The sequence below is a fragment of the Macaca mulatta genome, chromosome 20 (genome assembly GCF_049350105.2).
Source record: "Macaca mulatta isolate MMU2019108-1 chromosome 20, T2T-MMU8v2.0, whole genome shotgun sequence".
Lineage (NCBI taxonomy): Eukaryota > Metazoa > Chordata > Mammalia > Primates > Cercopithecidae > Macaca > Macaca mulatta.
Genome location: NC_133425.1, coordinates 12,071,777 through 12,091,270, shown reverse-complemented (window position 1 = coordinate 12,091,270; position 19,494 = coordinate 12,071,777). Strand labels below are relative to the sequence as shown.

Here is a 19,494-nt window from a genome sequence, read left to right as displayed (position 1 = left end):
AAGGCCCTGCGGTCCCAAGATAAATCCCTGTCTCCAAGCCAAGCACTTGACTTTGAAGCAGTGTAACTTGGTGAAGAACGTCTTATTTTATCTCTTTATCACATCAACAGAAACACTTCCCCTTCCAAATGAAAACATTGGCATATTCTGAACTAAAAACTGAATCCCAAATGCTTCGACATATTTTGCAGCAAACGCTGTTTAAGCAGAAACACCAGGAAGTATCTCTCAGGGACACCCTTGCAAAGCTCTCGGGGTGTCAGGGCCTGACCCTGGGAAGTGGGGAGGCCTGGAGAAGTGGTGGAAGCCATGCACAGCCTTCCCCCCTCCCCACCCTCAAATCCAAGCCAAGGAGGTCTTGCCTTCCAGTGCTGAGGAAGCTCAGAACCCCGGGGTATGAGAGAGGTGGCTAGCAGCAGGGAAGCCGCTGGGAAAGACCTCAAGATGATCTGACTGAGCCTCATCTCCAGGCCCCTTTCCATAAGCAGGGGAATGCCGGTAGTCAGTCCTGTTTTTTCTCAGTCGTTCTCATGTGGTCACATGTGTTCCCCACATGCCAATCCAGGAAACAGTGACTAAGGGCAAGGGGCATGTCATGCAGTGGGGCCCAGGATGAGTATCAAGATGAACAGGCGCACCCACTTTTGCTCCCTCTTTTTTTTCTCTCTCTTATGTGTGGACCCACGTAATTCATTTCTTCAAACACTTGCTGAGCACCTACTTGAGGAGGCAGTATTAGGGTCATGGTTAAGAGCCAGGGCCCTGGGTTCACATCCTAGGGTAGCTGTGACCTTGGGCATGCTGCTTAACCTCCCGGTACTTTGGTTTCCTCTTCTAGAAAATGGAAATAATGAAAATCTCCCTTGTTGTGAGGACTAAGTGAGATATACATAAAGCACTTAGACCTCCTTGTATATAGTAAGAGATGTTTTAATATTAACCACTCGTATTCATAGTCAGATTTAATGGAAAGCGTGTTATACCCATGCCCTTGTGAACGTAGAAACCTGCACCTATACTCGTGCACGAATATTTATATTCCATGAGCAAAAGAGGATAGGCTGCCTGAGTGCCAGGGAGGTCCAGGTCTAGCCTAGCTGGGGGGGACTTCCCACTCTGCCTTCCCAGCCCCAGCACCCTCAGGAGACCTTTCTTGCTGCCCTGTGGTCCTCAGGGCACCAGAACCCTGGAGAGCTGGCTCTGTGGTCTTCCTAGAGTGTTAATTGTTGCCCAGGAGCAGGGAATGGGGAATCAGGAGCTCCCTCCTTCCCAGGAGAAAGGGCCGCAGTGGCTGGCCTGGGAGCCAGGGAGAGTCCTCACGTCCCAGCAGTTCTGGTGCAGAGGCAGCTCAGTTGGATTCTTCGTCCCAGTTCCTAATGAAAGTGAAAGGCCCTGGTACCTGCCAGCCCTCTCTTGGCACACAGCGAGCTGAAAATGCAGAGACTGGAGAACATTGCCACCAGAGTTGGCTTGTCCTGCTACAGCTCAGCTTTGGAGCTGAGGGTTATCCAATTCATTGGTCTATCTTATTCCAGGATTTACTAGGCTTCAGTTACCTCCCGACTAGGAACCACAGCTGCTCCTTCCTAACCTGGTCCCTCCTTGCCAATTTGTGGCCTTGCTGTCAGCAGAACCCCTGTGCTGGACATACAGCTGCCCAGCTCAGAAACCCAAACCTGCCGCAGGGACACAGTCAGATTTGAGTTATGGGAGATCCCACAGGCAGGGGTAAGGGCGGATGCAGGAAACCAGGCCAGGAAGCTGTGGCTGTCATCTAAGCAAGAGACAGACAATGGTGACACAGGGAGACAAGTGTGCCCCCAGGCCTGGCCACCTCTCCAACTCTGCTTCTGACATGAGGCTCACCCAGAAGGTCCTTGGCCACAGAGTACATTGGTGCCAGCTGCGTCTTCAGACAGGAGAAAACCCCAGTATGTGTCTCAACACAGTGAGATGTCAAGGGCCCCACTCTCTTAGCCCTGCATTATACAAACTGGAGATTTCAGCCAAGAAACAGGCAGGATCTGCCCCACTTATAGCCCGTGTGTCTGTTTTGCTGAACTAAGAAAGTGAGGGCTCCTCTCAATTTGGATATTCACATTTCTGGCGTATCTGCTAGCTTTCCTCCCAGAACTTCTGAAAGCATAGTCTGCTTTTGGGAAACCCAAGATCACAATAAAAGTGGCAGACATCTTTATCCCCGTCTCACAAATCAACGGAGGCACAGAATGGGGAGGTGGCGGCCGAGGGAACAAAGCCAGGGAAGGCTGCCAGCCCGGCTCCCTGGCCACAGCACCGAGGGTTTGAGGGGCGCCCCCAGTGAGGGCTCCCCATCCCCGACTTTGGAACACCAGCTCATAGTTTCTGCCAAGCCTGTGTCATACACACTCTTGCTCCTTTTTCCTGAATAAAAAAATTAAAAAATAATTTCACACATGTGGAAAAGTTGCAAGAGCACAAAGAATGCCCACCCAAATTCACCAAGTGCACCAATTAGCACTTTGCTCATGTATACATGCATGCATGCCATTCCCTGTTTGTATATGCATGCCTGTGTATATGCACACACGTGTATATGTGTAATTTTCATAAGCATTTGAAAATGGGTTCATTATGTACCTTTACTCCTAAATAATTCAGTGTTTATTTCCTTAGAACAAGGACAAATTTGCATAACCACAGTAGGGTTGTCAAAATCAGCAAATCTAGTATTGACACAATATACAATCCTATGACCAATCTCGTCTACAACTTTATTCAAATTTTATGGAGGCTGAGGTGGAAGGATCACTTGAGTTTAAGACCAGCCTGGGCAACTTAGTGGGATCCCGTCTCTACAAAAAGTAGGAAAAAAAAATAGCCAGGTGTGGTGGTACACGCCCATAGTCCCAGTTACTCGGAAGGCTCAGGCAGGAGGATCGCTTGAGTCCAGGAGTTCAAGGCTGCAGCGAGTTATTGCATCATTGCACTCCAGCCCGGGCAACTGAGTGAGACCGTATCTCAAAAAAAAAAAAACCAAAAAATTGTCCCAATAGTGTCCCCGAACAATAAAAAAGAGAGAGTTGAGGTCCAGGATGCAATCCCAGATCAACTTTTGCATTAATCTCGAGCCTTCTTCAGTCTGGATCAGCTCCTCAGTCTGTCTTTATCTCTTGTGACATTGACATATTGGAAGAGTACAAGGCTGGTGTTTTGTAAACTGTCTCTCAATTTGGGTTTGTCTGATGGTTATATTCGAGATTAGATTCAGATGAGGCGTTCTTGGCAGGAATATTGCAGAAGTGAGTGTGTGTCTTCAGTGCATCTTACCGAGAGGCACGTGCCATCTGTCCCCTTTCTGGCAACGTTAACTTTGATCAGTTGGTGAAGGTGGTGTCTGCCAGGTCTCTCCACTGTCAAGTTGCTATTATTCCCTTTATAATTTGCAGTTTAAGATGAAATGCACTAGTTTTAGTGCTCCATTTGTAAAACTACTTTTTTAGGTGAATTTATTTTAAAAAGAATGTCTATGTCACTAAAGAGAAAACCGTCATCACTTGGCGTGGATAAAAACCCTAACTGCCAAAGCCATTAACTTTTGGCCAAATACCAAAGCCAGCTAAAGACACAGGGCCTTGGCCTGCTCTCTTTTTGTTAAAAAGAGATTAACAACTGTCAGGTGATAAACATAAGATACACCAGCACCAAACTGAACTTTCTCCTCTAAATAATCATAAGGATTGACCAAAAACTGAAAAGCAAATTGCTTGCTCACTATATGTGATTCCTTGTTACTTAGGGTCACCTCCCTGTACCCTCTAAAATTGTTGCTTACAACTGCTTTGCAGTTGGACACATCTTGGTTTAAATCCCAGCTCCACCAACACCTCAGACTTCATCTCCTAAGCCTCGGTTTCCTTCTCTGTAAAACAGGGATAATAGTAGCATATAATTTGCTACTATTTTTGCCTAAGGGCTTGTGCAAATTAGATTGGGATAGTGAATGATGTATAGTCGGTGCTTGCTTAATGAGTGAGGTGGTCAGTGTCAATGGTGTGTCAGACCCTGAAGGGGCTCTAGCCCAGGAAGCCTTCCCCCTTTCTTTGGGCGCCCTTCCTCCTGAGGATTGGTTACCAAGGAGGGTGTGTCTGTGTGGGCAGCCTTTGAAGTAGCCCAAGAGCAGTGATAATTGGTACCCAGTGAGTCCCCAGATGATGCTGGTACCCTCACAGCTGCCATCCCAGGCCTCAAGCTTGGAGTGGCGGGGAACTCCCTCCAGGGCAAGGCTTCATTTCTGGGAGTCCCTCCTGGCAAGTGGCTTGGCTGGGTGGTTAAAAATAACTGCCTCTCCCCCATCTCCATCACTTGCCCCAAGCGTCACCCTGTGAAGCCGCCAAGGAGGGTTCCATTAGACAAGGGAGGAAACTGAGGCTTGCAGAAGTTTGATGACTTACCTCAGATACCCATCTATGAGGTGGCAGCATTGGGCTCCTGGCCACACTGTCCTGATGCTTCCCCGAGTGAGGTGCTCTGCTGGAGGCGTCCCAGGGTGGCAGTGAATACGCAGCAGCGGAGCAGATCGGCTTTCAGGGGCCCGACACCCCCTGAGCACCTACTGCTTTGCCCTTTTAACTGGCACCAGGCTCAGTTGTACAGGCCAAGGGTATCAAGCTAGAATTCATGGTTCCATTTTCATTGTATTTTTAGCATTGCCTTCTGTGTATGATAAATTCTACTGCTTTGGGTGTTATATAGTGACATAAACGATCTTTTTTAAAAATTGGAGTTTAAAAAGTGCATTGATTTAAAATACTAAGTAAATAGTAGTCCAGGTGGTTCTTGGATGTGGCAGGACCTGGAGGGAGGCACTGGGCAAGTGCTGTCCTTCCAGAGGCCTCAGGGAGTCTTGGATGTGGTCAGCCGGAGGCACGTGGTGGACCAGGCATCTTCACAAAGCCCACTCCTGATCAGCTTTGGCAGCCAAAATGCAAATCAGAAGCCAGGTTTGAGAAAGTGGCCATCATTTCTCTGTGACACTGGCTTTCCTCAGGGACATGGACCTTCCGGCCACTAGGAGACGGCCACCCTGTCACCAGGGTGGAGGATCAGAGTGGCTGCGTGAGCAGGGGAGGGTGCCATCTGTCTTTAGCCACTTTAATTGATTGTTTTGGTACCTGAAGAAAGGAATGAGCAATGGGTTTCTAGAAGGCAAAGTCTTTGAAGGAGGAAAAGCGCTACTGCTCTCAGAAGGCCCCCAGCCTTGAGAAGGTTCCCTGCCGGTATTGGTTTCTACCTGGGAACAGGTAGGGCTAAGGAGGGAAGGAACCACCACGTACTGATGCCTCATGTGTGCTGGGTATTGCCAGGCACTCCACAGACACAAACAACCCAATGCGGTGGGCATTGTCCCCTTTTCCGGATGAGGAAACCGGCCCAGAGAGAGTGGGTAACTTGTCTGAGGTCACACAGCCAGGGAGGGGCAGAACTACAATCAGCGCAGACAGGCTGAATCCAGATCTCACAGGGTTTGCCCTGAGGAGCAGCACAGTGGGCAGCTGAACTCCAGGAAAGTATCCCCTTCTACCACTTTCAGAGCCTCGCCTACCAGTGCCCGTAAAATGCCAGGGCCATCTTCTGAAGCCACATCCTGAACCAGGCAGCTTCTCTGCAGAGTTATTGAGCTGAGACATTGCTTCACAAAGTGGATCTAGTACCCAACTGTCATTCTGACTACAGAAGCCAGCCACGTCCTCTGTCCAGCTTTGGGGAATGGCCTGGAGTGAAGGCTTACAGTTTCAGAAAGGGGGAAAAAGATCTAGTGACTGATAACTTGTGTGCTGTGCTCTAATGATGTCACAAGGTTGGAGAACCTGCTGCCCTGGGTTCTACAAGCTGCAGCTCTGGGGTGCTTTTCAGTCTGGGGCTCTTGGTGGCTTAGAGCAAACTTGTCTAACCCGTGGTGCGGCCTGCAGGCTGCGTACAGCTCAGGACGGCTTGGACTGTGGCCCAACACAGATTCCTAAACTTGCTTAAAACCTTGTGAGATTTTAGCCTGGCCAACATGGTGAAACCCCATCTTTACTAAAAATACATAAATTAGCCAGGCATGGTGGCATGCGCCTGTAGTCCCAGCCACTCAGGAGGCTGAGGCAGGAGAATTTCTTGAACCTGGAACTGCAGTGAGCCAAGATCATGCCATTGCACTCCAGCCTGGGTGACAAAGCAAGACTCTGTCTCAAAAAAAAGAAAAGAATTTTTTTTTGGTTTGTTTGTGAGTTGTTTTTTGGTTTTTTTTTTTGATTTTGTTTTATTTTTTAGCTCATCAGTTATCATTAGTGTATTTTATATGTGGCCCAAGACGGTTCTTCCATTGTGGCCCAGGGAAGCCAAAAGATTGGATACCCCTGCCTTAGAGAAAAGGGATGAACCTGCAGTGCCAAGTGGTTTCGGCTTTGGGATCAGGCCACAGAGGTTCAAATCCTGGCTCTGCCATTTATGAGCTGTGTGGCCTTGCACAGCTTGCTTAACCTCTCTGAGCTCCATGTGAAATGCAGGGATGATGGTCCTACTTGGCCCCACCTCCTAGAGTTGTTTTTGAGGAATAAGTGAGTTAAGACATGAGTTAGAGTAGTACAAGGTGAACACGAAGTAAATGCTTCATAAATGTCAAGTGTTGTCACGATTTTCATTTAGGGTTTGCCAAGGCTGCCACTGCAAGACACAGGAGGAAAGGGGTTGATCTCTCATAGCCAAAGTGGGTGACAGATGAGAATTGAACTGTGTCCCAGAACATCCTCCAGCCCTAGATATAGAAGTCTGGGGTCACATCCCTGTCCTCGAATCACTGTGTGACTTCAGGCAGAGATCACCACCCTCTCTGGACGCTTTTATTCTCTGTTGTGGAGTGAGTGGGACCAGCTGGGATCAAAGCCCTCAAACCTCGTACAACACCCAGCAGCTTTTCCTCTATCTGCCTGTTACCTGAACTATTAACAGTTTTCTTTAAATTGGCTCCTTTTAAAGTGAAACGTTTTGAAAAGAGAAACTTTTGTGTTTTTTTGAGACACAGTCTCACTCTGTCACCCAGGCTGGAGTGCAGTGGCATGATCTCGGCTCACTGCAACCTCTGCTCCCCCAGCTCAAGAGATTCTCCTGCCTTAGCCTCCCGAGTAGCTGGGACTACAGGCACCTGCCACCATGCCTTGCTAATTTTTTTTTTTCTTTTTTCTTTTCTTTTTTTTTTTTTTAGTAGAGATGGGGTTTAGCCATGTTGGCCAGGCTGGTCTTGAACTCCTGACCTCAATTAGCCATGTTGGCCAGGCTGGCCTCACACTCCTGATCTCAAGTGATGCACCCGCCTTAGCCTCCCAAAGTGCTGGGATTACAGGCGTGAGCCACTTTGAAAAGAGAAACTATATTACTACCAGAAATGGAAACTTGGCATCACTTGCTATAAATAGAAGGCAACCCTACAGATAAACACAATGAAAACAGGAGTGTTAGTAGATTCCACGTGTAGCCCATTCAGACTGGAGATCTGCACACAAGAGAGCAGCTACAGCCAGACTAACGCCTGGCTGGGACTGTCGGGGATGCTGCTTGTGGTCACAGGATTGGGAGAGGAGTGAGGTCCTCACTGAATGATTCCATCTTCTCCTTTTTTTTTTTTTTTTTTTTTTTTTTGAGACAGGGTCTCTGTCACCCAGGCTGGGTGGTGCAGGGGCACAGTCATAGTTCATTGCAGCCTTGAACTGCTGGACTCACGCAGTCCTTCTGCCTCAGCCTTCCAAGTAGCTGAGACTACATTTTTAATCTAGTCTGGCTGTTTTAAATCTTTTATGGAGACAGAGTCTCATTATGTTGCCCAGGCTGGTCTCAAACTCCTGGCCTCAAGTGATCCTCCCACCCCAGCCTCCCGAAGTGCTGGGATTACAAGCATGAACCACTGTATCCAGCTGATTTCATGTTCTGTTAACACCCTGTCCACACAAATCTGAGATGGGCTCAAGGATGACCGCAGGCCTTGGAGATCTCTGCAGTGAGCATCTGTGCAGCTGAATCTGAGTAACGGATTCTGCTCGGGGCTCCTGGCCAGCAGGTGTCTCAGGAGCAGCCTGGTGGAGGGCAGCTATGGGGAGACATTAGCCCTGCCTGCACTTACAGCCTGGGGACCAAGCAGGCTCTGGAGGCAGAGAAAGGCCTCAGCAAAGAAGGGCAGGTCAACCTGCAAGGAAGAGTGAGTAGAGGGAATGGGGTGAGGCACCCACAGTCTCTGTTAAGTTCTCATGGCACTAAGCAGGGTCCTCAGCCTGTGCTAAGACCTCAGGAGATGGTAGCTGCTCTCATTCAGACTGTTTCCATCGTTATTACCAAGCCAGTGCCAGCTTTGCCTCTCATAGCTGTGCATCTTTAGGCAGGTTACTTGGCTTCTCTGAACCTCAGTTTCATATCCTATACAATGATAAGAACCTCTGTTTCTTATCCTATACGATGCATGGATCTCAATGGAAACAGTTCTGCCCCCTTAGGTCAACCTTGGAAAAAGGGTAGGAGGGCATTTTTAGTTGTTACAGTGACCAGGGATGCTACTGGCACTTAGTGGCCTGGAGCCAGGGATGCTGCTAAATACTCAGTGCCCAGAACAGCCACTCCACATCCAAGAATTGTCCTACCCCAAATGTCAATAGCACCCTGTCAAACACCAATACATGTCACATGTTTAACATACAAGTTCTGCGAGATGTTCAGTGAAGTTTGCGGAAAGGATAGTCTGAGCTGGCAGATGAGGCTTGGAATCAGAGCAGGGCTTGAGGGGGCTGCAGAGGGGTTGGGCATGGGAACACGAGGTGCTGCAGCGACACTGGCACCCAGCTGGGCACATAGAGAAGGCAGTGGGAAATGGGGACTTGCCAGGGGGCCAGGCCATGGAGACAGTGCTGCGTCCTGAGAGAAGGAGCCAAGTGGGCTGCTGAGTGACTTGGCTGTGGCCATTGCCTTCCTGTAGGTTGCAAAGCATTTTTCCGGGCAAGGTGGGAGGTGTTGCCAAGCCCTGCCCATTACCCAGCGCTGGCTCAGCTGGCCCAGAGCTGCAAGTCAGCCTTCAGACCCTGGGTGACTCCTGAGCAGACTGCACCAGCGTCCCCCTCCTCCCTCCCAATAAACAGGACAGACCTTCCTCTCCCGTGTGACAATGTGCTGGTTCTCCAGCCCAGGGCCTCTGAGAAATTATGCAAATTCATTAAAAAGAGTTTTAATAAAAATTGCAGAAAGACGTTTTCAGCCTGAGTCTGGGGCTCCCAGTGGTTCCCCAAATTCAAAGGATGGAGGAAGACTTCCCTGCCCCACCCCAAACCTCCTGAGCCTCATGGATTGGTCCCTGTCCCCAGCCAACATGGTGGCAGGGTGGGGCTTCCATGCTAGTAACCCCCCTTTTTCCTTCTTGTTAGGCCTGCTCCCCTCAAAAGCTTCGTGCCAACAGAGAGGTTCCTATTTGGACCCAGGAGAGTAGAAAAGAGATTGGGACTGAGTGCTGAGGTTGGGAAGGCACCTGCTCCCACAGAAGGGGGAATGCACGGGGCGTCCCACGACCTCATCTGCCCGCAGCGTTACTCCGATGGCCTGGTCTTGGCTTCTGATTATTTGCAGCTGCGATGGAAGTTTACAGGAACCCAGCCAGAGTTCGCCTCCCCGCACTTCACCCCGGAGCGCACCTGCTTCCCCCACTTCACCTTCAGAGAGGACACTTCAAACTGCGGACACACGCAAAAGCAACTCCCAGCTCCGTTTGATGTGAGTTGAGCCTTCAGGCCAGCTGGGTTTAGCCCGAGGCTGGTCTTAGATGCAGCGGCTGTTGCAGGGAGTGACTCAGAAGAAAAAGCTGAGGAAGCTGTCGGGGGCTGAGGGTGGGATTCTCGCTTCTTCATTTCAGGTTACTCGTTCTTCAGCAAGTTGGCAAAACAGACATCATGCTGGGGAGGGCCCCATTACTCCCCTGGCTGGAAAGGCTTTTCTGACAGTATGAGTGTCGTGCCTACTTAATTCTGATAAACCTGTTTAAGCAATACTTAGGAGGCTGACTTCTTTGGATTAAAAAAATGTATGCAACTCCAACCCCTGGGGCCCTGCGTTTTTTGTTTTTTTTTTTTAACTTTGAGATTCGGGAAAGGAGTTCTAGGCAGAACCTTGTGGTTGACAAATAGCAGAAGACAAGGGTCTCCCAAGTTGGAGATCCAGAGGGGTTCAGAGAGTCTGCCCCAGTTGGGCTGGTGTGAGAGTCCCAGGCTGGCCCTCTGCCCCACTCCACAAGCCAGGGACAGCATTTGGGGTGTGGTGGGAAAAGCCTGAAGGCCAAACTAGAAACCAGGCCTGAATCCTATAGAGGTGGCAGTGGGTATCCTGTGCCAGGCACGTGGTAGACCTTCATTAAAGATATGGGGGAAGGCCTTGGCACGGTGGCTCATACCTGTAATCCCAGCACTTTGGGAGGCCAATGCGAGCAGATCACTTCAGGTCAGGAGTTCAAGACCAGCCTGGCCAACGTGGTGAAACCCCACCTCTACTAAAAATACAAAAAATTAGCCAGGTGTAGTGGCACACACCTATAGTTCCCAACTACTCGGGAGGCTGAGGCAGGAGAATTGCTTGAACCCAGGGAGGCAGAGGTTGCAGTGAGCTGAGATTGTGCCACTGCACTCCAGCCTGGGCAACAGAGCAAGACTCTGTCTCAAAAAAAAAAAAAAAAAAAAAAAAATTGGAAGGATTAAATGAATGAGTGGAATTGGGTCAACTTGCAGTTTCACGGAATACTAGCAGTAATTCTCTCCAGTTTGCAGAGCACTTGACTTCAAAGCACCTTCACATACACACCGAGTGAAGCAGGGTACAAATGATTAACCCCCTTCTACAGGTGAGGAGACTGAGGTGTGGGAGAGTAGAGGCGGCAGAACTCTGGGGAAAGACAGTTGTAGCGCCACTTGCCCTCATGCGATGCTAAAGAAAGAAAAGCTACGAAATCTGGAAAGAAGACATTTGAGAGGCCCAAGGAAAAAGGTGAGCTTGAAGAGGGAGACATTTGCGTGCAGAGAGAGGCCCGAGAGGAAAAGTGACCATTTGGAAGGTGCGCGGACTTACAATCCACTGGACGTGGAATTGCATCATCATGCCCCGATTCCTCTGAGCACTGCCCTACCACCTGACAAATGGGGTTCAGGGCACTTCCAGCACACTGTGCCTGTGCCTGCAGAGAGGTCCTCCAAAGAAGTCAGGAGTCCATTCCCTTATAGGAGTGTGACTGTAAGTATCACTTAGATCTGTGACATGGAGACAGTGATTTATCCACACTTATGATGACTGTGTGTTAACTACAAAAACATGCCCCTCTGGGTTAAAAGGCTCCACACCAGCACTGCCAGCTTGGCAAGCAGAACCCAGACTGGTTTGCAACCCCCATGTTCCCCCTTGACCAGGTGCCTTTGTGCAGTGTACAGACTGGCCAACCTCACCTGGCAGCCCTGTCCAAAGATTTTTTTTAATTTGCTAAAATATAAGACTCACCAGGGCAGGAACATCTTATTCATGACTGTGCACTCAGTATGTATTTGTAGAATGAATAAAGCAAAGTTAAGATCCATGCAGCCGGGTCTGGATCCCTCAGACTCTCTTGACACCCACGTCTCACTTGCTGGGGAGAGGAGCAGAGCTTGGGAACCAGGCTGATCCTGTGGGCACTGGGGCTGGTGAGCTGGAGCTGAACAGGCAGCTCCCATTGCCACCAGGAGTAAGCTAAGCTGTCTTGAATTGGGGCTTTCGGGCAGACTATGCCCGAGTGGAAAGCAACAGTCGTGCTGGCAGCTCGCTGGGTAGAAAGCGGAGCTGCCAAGTCCCTTTCGAGCTCACTGCAGCCAAGGTGGGACTCCATCTCTGCTAAAAACCAGCTCGCTCCCAGGACAGAGGCAGAGGACAGTGTCAGAGGCAGAGGCAAACACTCCCCTTGGTACAGCTTTTGGTGCTTCAACCTTTCTCATCCCCAAGCAATGAATTTTCCACTGAATTTTAGGAAGCCACAAAGAAAAATCCTCTCAGAAAAGAGGACTTGAGTCAAGGTGGGCTCTGGTGTGAGTGTGTGTGTGTGTACGTGCACACATGTGCATGCGACATGTGGTGAAAGGAGGGTGGGTAGCAGAGTAGCAACCCTTGTCACACTGGCCAACAAAATATGGCAGAAGTGGGCTGGGTGTGGTGGTTCACGTCTATAATCCCAGCACTTTGGGAGGCTGAGGCAGGAGAATCACTTGAGGCCTTAGTGGAACCGAGGCCCCAGCCAACAGCCAGCATTGCCTGCTAGACATACAGGAGAATGAGTCTTCAGGTGACCCCAGCCCAGCCCTCAAGCTGTCCCACCTGACACAGAGTAGAAGAGAAGGAGCTGTCCCCGCTGAGCCCTGCTCAAATGACAGATGTGTGAGCAGAATAAATGTGTGTGTTGTTTTAAGCCACTATGTTTTGGAGTGGCTTGTTATGTATTAGATAACCAGAGCAGTGGGTACCCCAAAATGGTAACAGGGTATGAACTCAAACCCTGGACCTGCCTGTGGCATTAAAGAGACATTTATAATGTAGTGAAAAAAGACACAGGAAATGAAGCTGTGCTTCCAGTCTGTTCCCCTCTCACCACCCCATTAGTGTCCCATTAGCTGTTTCCCTGCTAAGGGCCGGTGCATCTGGCCAGGCCTAGCTTTGGCCTTGGCCAACAAAGTCAGTGCATTGAGTCCCAGAGACAAAAGCAGCTGCCACAGAAGCCCAGCCTGTTGCAATCTGGGGAATTAGTAGGCTGGAAGTTGCCCATCAATGTCTTCTGAGTGCCCGGTGTGCCCTATCAAGGTGTCTGGTCGGAGAGCAGGGTGGAGAAGTACTTTCTCTGTGACTGGGTGCTGTGGTTCATGCCTGTAATCCCACCACTTTGGGAGGCTGAAGTGGGTGGATCACCTGAGGTCAAGAGTTTGAGACCAGCCTGACCAACATGGCAAAACCCTGTCTCTACTAAAAATAAAAAAAAATAACCGGACGTGATGGTAGGTGCCTGTAGTCCCAGCTACTCCGGAGGCTGAAGCAGGAGAATTGCTCGAACCCAGGAGGCGGAGGTTTCAGTGAGCCCAGATCGTACCACTGCACTCCAGCCTGGGCAACAGTGAGACTCTGTCTAAAAATAAAATAAAGAAGTACTTTCTCCCCAAGGTGGCAGGGGCCTAGGCAAGCAGAATAGGGCTGCCTCCGTCACTCTCTCTGGCCTGGCCGTGGCCGTCCGCAATGTCCTGCAGGGAAGGCCTCAGGGCTCCTGGGTGGACTGCAGCTGCCACCAGGCATCCATCCAACTGGACGCTAAAGAAGCCTGGAGCCGGGTCTGTGTCTGTCAGCAGAGCAAGACGTGGTTCATTCCGCAGCCGGGCAGAGGCCAACCCTGAACCAGCAGGGGCCGGGTGCCAGGATGCTGAGGCTCATGGGATACAGCCTGGAGAAGAGCTGTGTCCACAAGTACCCAGTTCAAGGTCCAGCGTGATCGGTGTTCTCAGAGAACGTGCTGTAGGGGGAGGAGACAGGGGAGGGGGTTGGACACTCTAGGAGGGGCAGCTTGACACCTGGGAAGGGTGCTATCAAGATGGGGAATGGGAGGGGCAGTGGTAATGGAGGCGTATGTGCAGCCCAGTGCGGGGAGCACAGCGATGGGGGACAGCAATCTTCATAGTGAGGGGCAGGAAACTTGTCAAGCAAGTTCATCTGAAGACAAACCCGGAGCATCAGGGCAGCCACCAAGCCAAAACAGCAGCTGGGAAGGCTTGGAGTCCCCAAAGGAAGCTCTTCTAAGCACTGAGGCTCGGGGATGTGGATGGCCAACTTTCCTGTCCCCTGGTCTCTAAGCCTGACTGCAGGGATCAAGCTCGCAAAGCCTGGATGACAGCTCCACCGAGCCCAGGGTGGAGATGGGGGGATGTCTCTGATGATGTGATCGTCCAAGGGTGGTGGCCTAGCCCCACCTGTGTCCCACCTGCGTTTTATGAATGCCACGTTCACAAGGACACTGTCCCCAACCCCCTGTGGCTCTCCCCTCCCCAGCCCACCCTGGTTACCCTGTCCAGAGCACAGCTGGGATCATCTCAGGCTGATCCGTGAATCCTGTTGTTGCAGGTGTTCCTGGACACTGAATGGGATGGTGGGCGTCCACATCCTGCAAGGGGGAAAGGGACACAGAGCCAGGTTAGAGGACAGAGGGTGGTCTGGGACTCTAATGACAGCTGCCTCCAAATCCCTCCTTCCACCCAGCCTAGAACCTTGGGTACTTTTCCCCTGGCAAGATACAGACCGGTGTGGGTCATGGGGAAAAGTAGAAGCCTAGGAGGCCCGAGATTCCTTCATGGTTCTGCAGCTGACTTGCTGTGTGACCCCAGAAGGTTAGTTAACTGCTCTGTGCTTTATTTTCCTCATCTGTAAAATGGGTCTCGTAAGACCCACCCTGTGTGTCTTAGAAGGTACGAGTGATTATGGAGATAAAAGTGCTTTGAAAGAATATAAAGTAACCACTATTGGACATCATGGTGACTTAATAAAAGATAAACTTGAACCATATGAAATTGCCAATTTTACAGGTCAAAAATGGGTGGATGTCAGCAATTTCATATGGTTCGGCCTAATATAGCATTTATGGAGCATTTTGGTGTGCCAGCTACTATTGTTATAAGAGCTTTGTAGGGCTTGATTAGTTTAAGCCTCACAAAACCTCTTGGGTGGATATTATTACCATCCCCACTTTACAGATGAAGAAGCTGAGGCCAGAGGGGGCAGTGTCTGCTCACTTAGGGTTGCAGATTGGTGAAGGGAAGAGCGTGATTTGAGCTCTGGGGTGACACTGGGCCACACGCCTGGGGAGTGAGTTGTTCTCCACCCACCAGGTTTGCCTGGACTTACGCCAGCGTCTCCACGTGAGGACACTTCCGAAGGCTGGCAGCGAGCTGCTGGGCCCCGGCAGCCGTGAACTTGTTGTACTGAACACTGGCAAGAGAAACTCACTTGGGGCCTGACCCTTAGGACTCCCCAGCTCCAGACCAAGGCCACCCACACACCCAGCCCTTCCAGGACACCCAGGGAGAGACCCTCAGTGTCCCCCACCCGGGCTGAGCCACCCACCGCCCAGACTCCCACACTCACTCCATCACCCGGAGGGACACCATGTCCGGAAGCACACGAGCCAGGCTCTCAGCTCCCATGTCGCAGATGCAATTATTGTACAAGCTGTCAGAAACAGAAGGGAAGGGATTGGAGGCCCGTACATGGTCAGCCTTCCAGAAGCCACCACCCCTAGGTTCCAGAAAGAGCCTGGTCCCACCATCCCTGGGGGAAGGGACTAATATTTATTGCATAACAGAGCCTGGCATTGTGCCAAGTACTTACATAGACCGTTAGGATGGTTCCCATTTTCCAGATATGAAAATAGAGGCTAGGAATGAATAAGTGACTTGCCCAGAGTTTCTTTCCCCAGGTCCCACTAGTCCTCTTGTCCAGGGCTGTGGTGATTGCTTCTAGGGTCTCAGTGTCCCCTGCAGCCTGGAGGTCAGCCCCGTGGGAGTCACCACCTACTGGGATTACTGCCCCATTTTAAAGACAGGCAAACCAAGGCCCAGAGAGTTGAGGCCATTTCTCTGTGGTCAAACAGTGAGCCCAGGAAAACAGCAGGACTAAAAGGAAGTCATTTCTTGCCTTACTGTGTGGAAACTCCCAGGAGAACGACTTCCCAAGTTCAAATCCCAGCTATGCCTCTTACTGCCTGTGTGACCTTGGGCAAGCTACTCAACTCTTCTGAGACTCAGTTTGCCCATCTGTGAAATGGGCATGATTGAGTCATTGTGGGGAGGAGTAAATGAATCAATGCTGGCATAACATTTAGAATATGCCTTGGTGCCTAGAATAAACTAAATGTTAGCTATGGTTCTGACTACCTCACAGGAACATTGGTGAGGGTCACATGAGTCAACATAGAGGGCATGACCAGCACTGGGGGCAGGAAGAGAAAAAGCCAGTTAAGGGCCAGCTCGAGTTTCTGTGGCGTATTCACAACCAGCATTAGTAGCAGTGAAAATAGCATGATGAGTGTCATTGATGCCAACTTCGGCTGTTTACGCAACACCAAGCAGCCTTTTAACAGGCCAGGTGCTGCTGTGGGTATGATTTCAGGGCCATGACTTTGCCATGATTCAGCCTCAGAGCTGCCTTGCAGGGCCGCATATAAAAGCAGCAGATGCGGTGGCTCACGGCTATAATCCCAGCACTTTGGGAGGCCGAGGTGGGTGGATCACCTAAGGTCAGGAGTTCGAGACCAGCCTGACCAACATGGCGAAACCCCATCTTTAATAAAAATACAAAATTAGCTGAGCGTGGTGGCACATGCCTGTAATCCCAGCTACTCAGGAGGCTGAGGCAGGAGAATTGCTTGAACCCGGGAGGCGGAGGTTGCAGTGAACTGAGATCACGCCATTGCACTCCAGCCTGGGCAACAAGAGCGAAACTCTGTCTTGAAAAAAAAGAAAAAAAAAAAAGCAGCGGATTTACACTGCTGCCAAGTGGATTCAGGCTAAATCAACTCATATCACAGGTCGGCCGCTACCAGTGCAGAAACTAGATGGGGGTTTTGCAATCTCTGAACCCTGGAGACCCTTCCTCCACCCCACAGGGAGAGTAATCTGACCTTATTTCATCGATGCCAAGACATGTATGTCACCATTTGAATGTCATTGAGATCAGGATGTGTCTTATAACCAATAGCGTGTCACAGCTTGCATTTTGGCCTAATGCTGGGGTCTTACAATGGATGGCCTCTCAGATTCCATGAAATATGATGTTTCTTAAAGTGTAAATCAGTCCGGGCATGGTGGGTCACACCCGTAATCCCACCACTTTGGGAGACTGAGGTGGGTGGATCGCTTGGGCCCAGGATTTCAAGACCAGTCTGGGCCACATGGCGAAACCCTGTCTCTACTGAAAACACAAACATAGCCTGATGTGGTGGCAGGCGTCTGTAATCCCAGCTACTCGGGAGGCTGAGGCATGAGAATCCCTTGAACCCAAGAGGCAGAGCTTGCAGTGAGCAGAGATCATGGCAGTGAGCCAAGATCATGCCACTGCACCTTAGCCTGGGCGATAGAGTGAGACTTGGTCTCAAAAAAAAAAAAAAGAAAAAAGAAAAAGAAAAAAGAAAAAGAAAAAGAAAAGAAAAAAAGAAACAAAAGTATAAATCAGATCAAGTGTCACCTTCACAGGCCCACCTGCTTTTCCATTCACACTGAAAAAACTGCAAATGCCTCTTGTGACCCACAAGGGCCTCCCTGTGTGACCTGGATTCCCCTGACCTCCCCTACTTCCACCATTGCCCAGCCTCTATCCCTCATTCACTACACACAGCCACAGTGGCCCTTCTGACTCTCAAAACCCAGCCCCTTTTCCCACTTAGGGCCTTTGCACCTGCTGTTCTTTCTTCCTAGAGTCCTTTTCCCCTAGAGCGTCCCACAGAAGAATCATCTCCCCAGAGGTCCTGTACCCTCCTGGGCCTTGTTAGTTTCCTTCCCAGCATGAATCACTGTTTTACAATATTTTATTTATGTAGGTGCTTAATTCTTACTATGCAAAGAAACTCAAAAGCAAGAACCACATCTCTCTGGTTCATGCTTGTATCTCTAGTTTTTAGCACAACTGTGAACCAGACAGATTCTATTTCTGCCTTTGACTTTCTTTGCATAGCAAGAAGTAAGCACCTACATAAATAAAATATTGTAAAACAGTGATTCATGCTGGGAAGAAACTAACAAGTCTCAGGAGGGTACAGGACCCAGCTACTTGGGAGGCTGAGGTGGGAGGTTCGCTTGAGTCTAGGCAGTTGAGGTTGTAGTGAGCCATGATTGCACCACTGCACTCTAACCTGGGTGAGACCCCATCTCCAAATAAGTAAGTAAGTAAGTAAGTAAGTAAGTAAGTAAATAAATAAATAAAGTGGCCGGGCATAATGGCTCACGCCTGTAATCCTAGCACTCACTTTGGGAGGCCAAGGCGGGTGGATCACCTGAGATCAGGAGTTTGAGACCAGCCTGGCTAACATGGTGAAATCCCGTCTCTACTAAAAATATAAAAACTAGCTGGGCGTGGTGGTGGGCACCTATAATCCCAGCTACTAGGAACACTGAGGCAGGAGAATCGCTTGAACCTGGGGGCAGAGGCTGCAGTGAGCTGAGATCATGCCACTTCACTCCAGCCTGGGTGACAGAGCAAGACTCATCTCAAAAAAAAATAAATAAATAAAAATTAAAAATTAAACAAATAATAAGGGACCAAATGCCATCTTTCCTGGGAATCTGACTCTGTCCTCAGTAAGTGCAGAGCTCTGGTGAAGAGGAGAGAAGTTTCTCCCAGTCTGGCGAGTGAGAAGAGCTGGTAATGCTGAGTTGGATGACTGGGGCTCTGGTCCAAGCCCAGTCCTCTCATTATCTCTGCGACCACACCAGGGCCTGGCTGGAAGTCACTCAAAAGCAAGAGGTGCTATGCCAAGGCCTACCAGAAGGTGGCAGTGAAAGCACTGACCGGCATGTGAGTGACAAGGCGGGCAAAAGCTGCCCGTGCTGGTTGGCCTTCCAGAAGCCACCACCCCTAGGTTCCAGAAAAAGCCTGGTCCGGCCATCTCTCGGGGGGAAAAGGACCAATATTTACTGCACGACAGAACCTGGCATTGTGCCAAGTACCTACATAGCCCATTAGGATGGTTCCCATTTTCCAGGTAAGAAAACGGGGGCTAGGAATGAATAAGTGGCTTGCCCAGTGCTTCTTTCCCCAGGTCCGGCTGATCCTTTTGTTCAGGGCTGTGGTAATTGCTTCTAGTGTCTCAGTGTCCTCTGCCGCCAGCATGACGTGAGTTCCCTGTGCTCCTCAGCCCCCCAGCTCAGCACCTGACCGGTAGCCAGGACCCCACTTACCTTAGCCTGAGCAGGGATGCAGCGAGTGAAGGCAGGCCCTCAGCAAGTTTGTAGGCACCCAGATCAGTGATGCTGTTTTGGGACAGGCTGCGGGGACACAGTGAGGGGGAGGGCTCAGAACCAAACTTGCACGCCTCCCTTTGACCTCAAGGAGAGTTGTGGGTCATAGGCTGTGAATGGCGCTGTTGACAGACTTAAGCTACCTCTTGGTAAATAAGAGGATACTGTTGGGTCCTGTGGCCAAGTGGAGGGCAGGAGTGAGGAGGTGGATGGGAGGGAGAGCGCACCCTCCTGCCCCCACCTGTCCTATGATTCTACAAGATCCCCTCTTTTCACTCTGTGCCACTTTTCAGCACTATAATGAAATAAGTGTTGGCATTATTTGTTTAATGGCTGTGTAATCCTTTCTGCTGGGTTGTGGGCTTCATATGGAGCAGGGCTGTGTCTGTTTTGCTCATTACTGTATCCCTGTGCCTAAAGCACTGCCAGGCACATAGTAGGTGCTCAATAA

At 50.2% G+C, this 19,494-nt stretch overlaps 2 protein-coding genes across 60 annotated transcripts in view; one reads left to right on the top strand and one right to left on the bottom strand.

Annotated features, from left to right (window-relative positions):
* The window catches only part of DEXI (Dexi homolog), a 67,698-nt gene that overhangs the window by 3,424 nt on the left and 44,780 nt on the right, over nucleotides 1-19,494 (top strand). For 3 of the 10 annotated variants that reach the window (XM_077983281.1, XM_077983279.1, XM_077983277.1), the window contains exons 2-3: nucleotides 9,426-9,768; nucleotides 10,886-11,028. Coding sequence is in view for 2 of the 10 variants with exons in the window: in XM_077983277.1 (XP_077839403.1) it covers nucleotides 9,426-9,768; nucleotides 10,886-10,972 (430 nt within the window). In the remaining 8 variants the exon portion in view is untranslated. 10 annotated transcript variants of the gene reach the window in all.
* Nucleotides 12,570-19,494, bottom strand: part of CIITA (class II major histocompatibility complex transactivator) — a 62,030-nt gene continuing 55,105 nt past the window's right edge. For 34 of the 50 annotated variants that reach the window (XR_013412413.1, XR_013412415.1, XR_013412420.1 and 31 more), the window contains 5 exons: nucleotides 18,984-19,070; nucleotides 15,178-15,261; nucleotides 14,938-15,021; nucleotides 14,103-14,200; nucleotides 12,570-13,555 (listed from right to left, as the gene is read on the bottom strand). Coding sequence is in view for 43 of the 50 variants with exons in the window: in XM_028841293.2 (XP_028697126.2) it covers nucleotides 14,125-14,200; nucleotides 14,938-15,021; nucleotides 15,178-15,261; nucleotides 18,984-19,070 (331 nt within the window). In the remaining 7 variants the exon portion in view is untranslated. The remainder of the gene's footprint in view (nucleotides 13,556-14,102; nucleotides 14,201-14,937; nucleotides 15,022-15,177; nucleotides 15,262-18,983; nucleotides 19,071-19,494) is intronic. The other 16 variants (XR_013412414.1, XR_013412419.1, XM_077987213.1 and 13 more) reach the window with 1 other exon arrangement.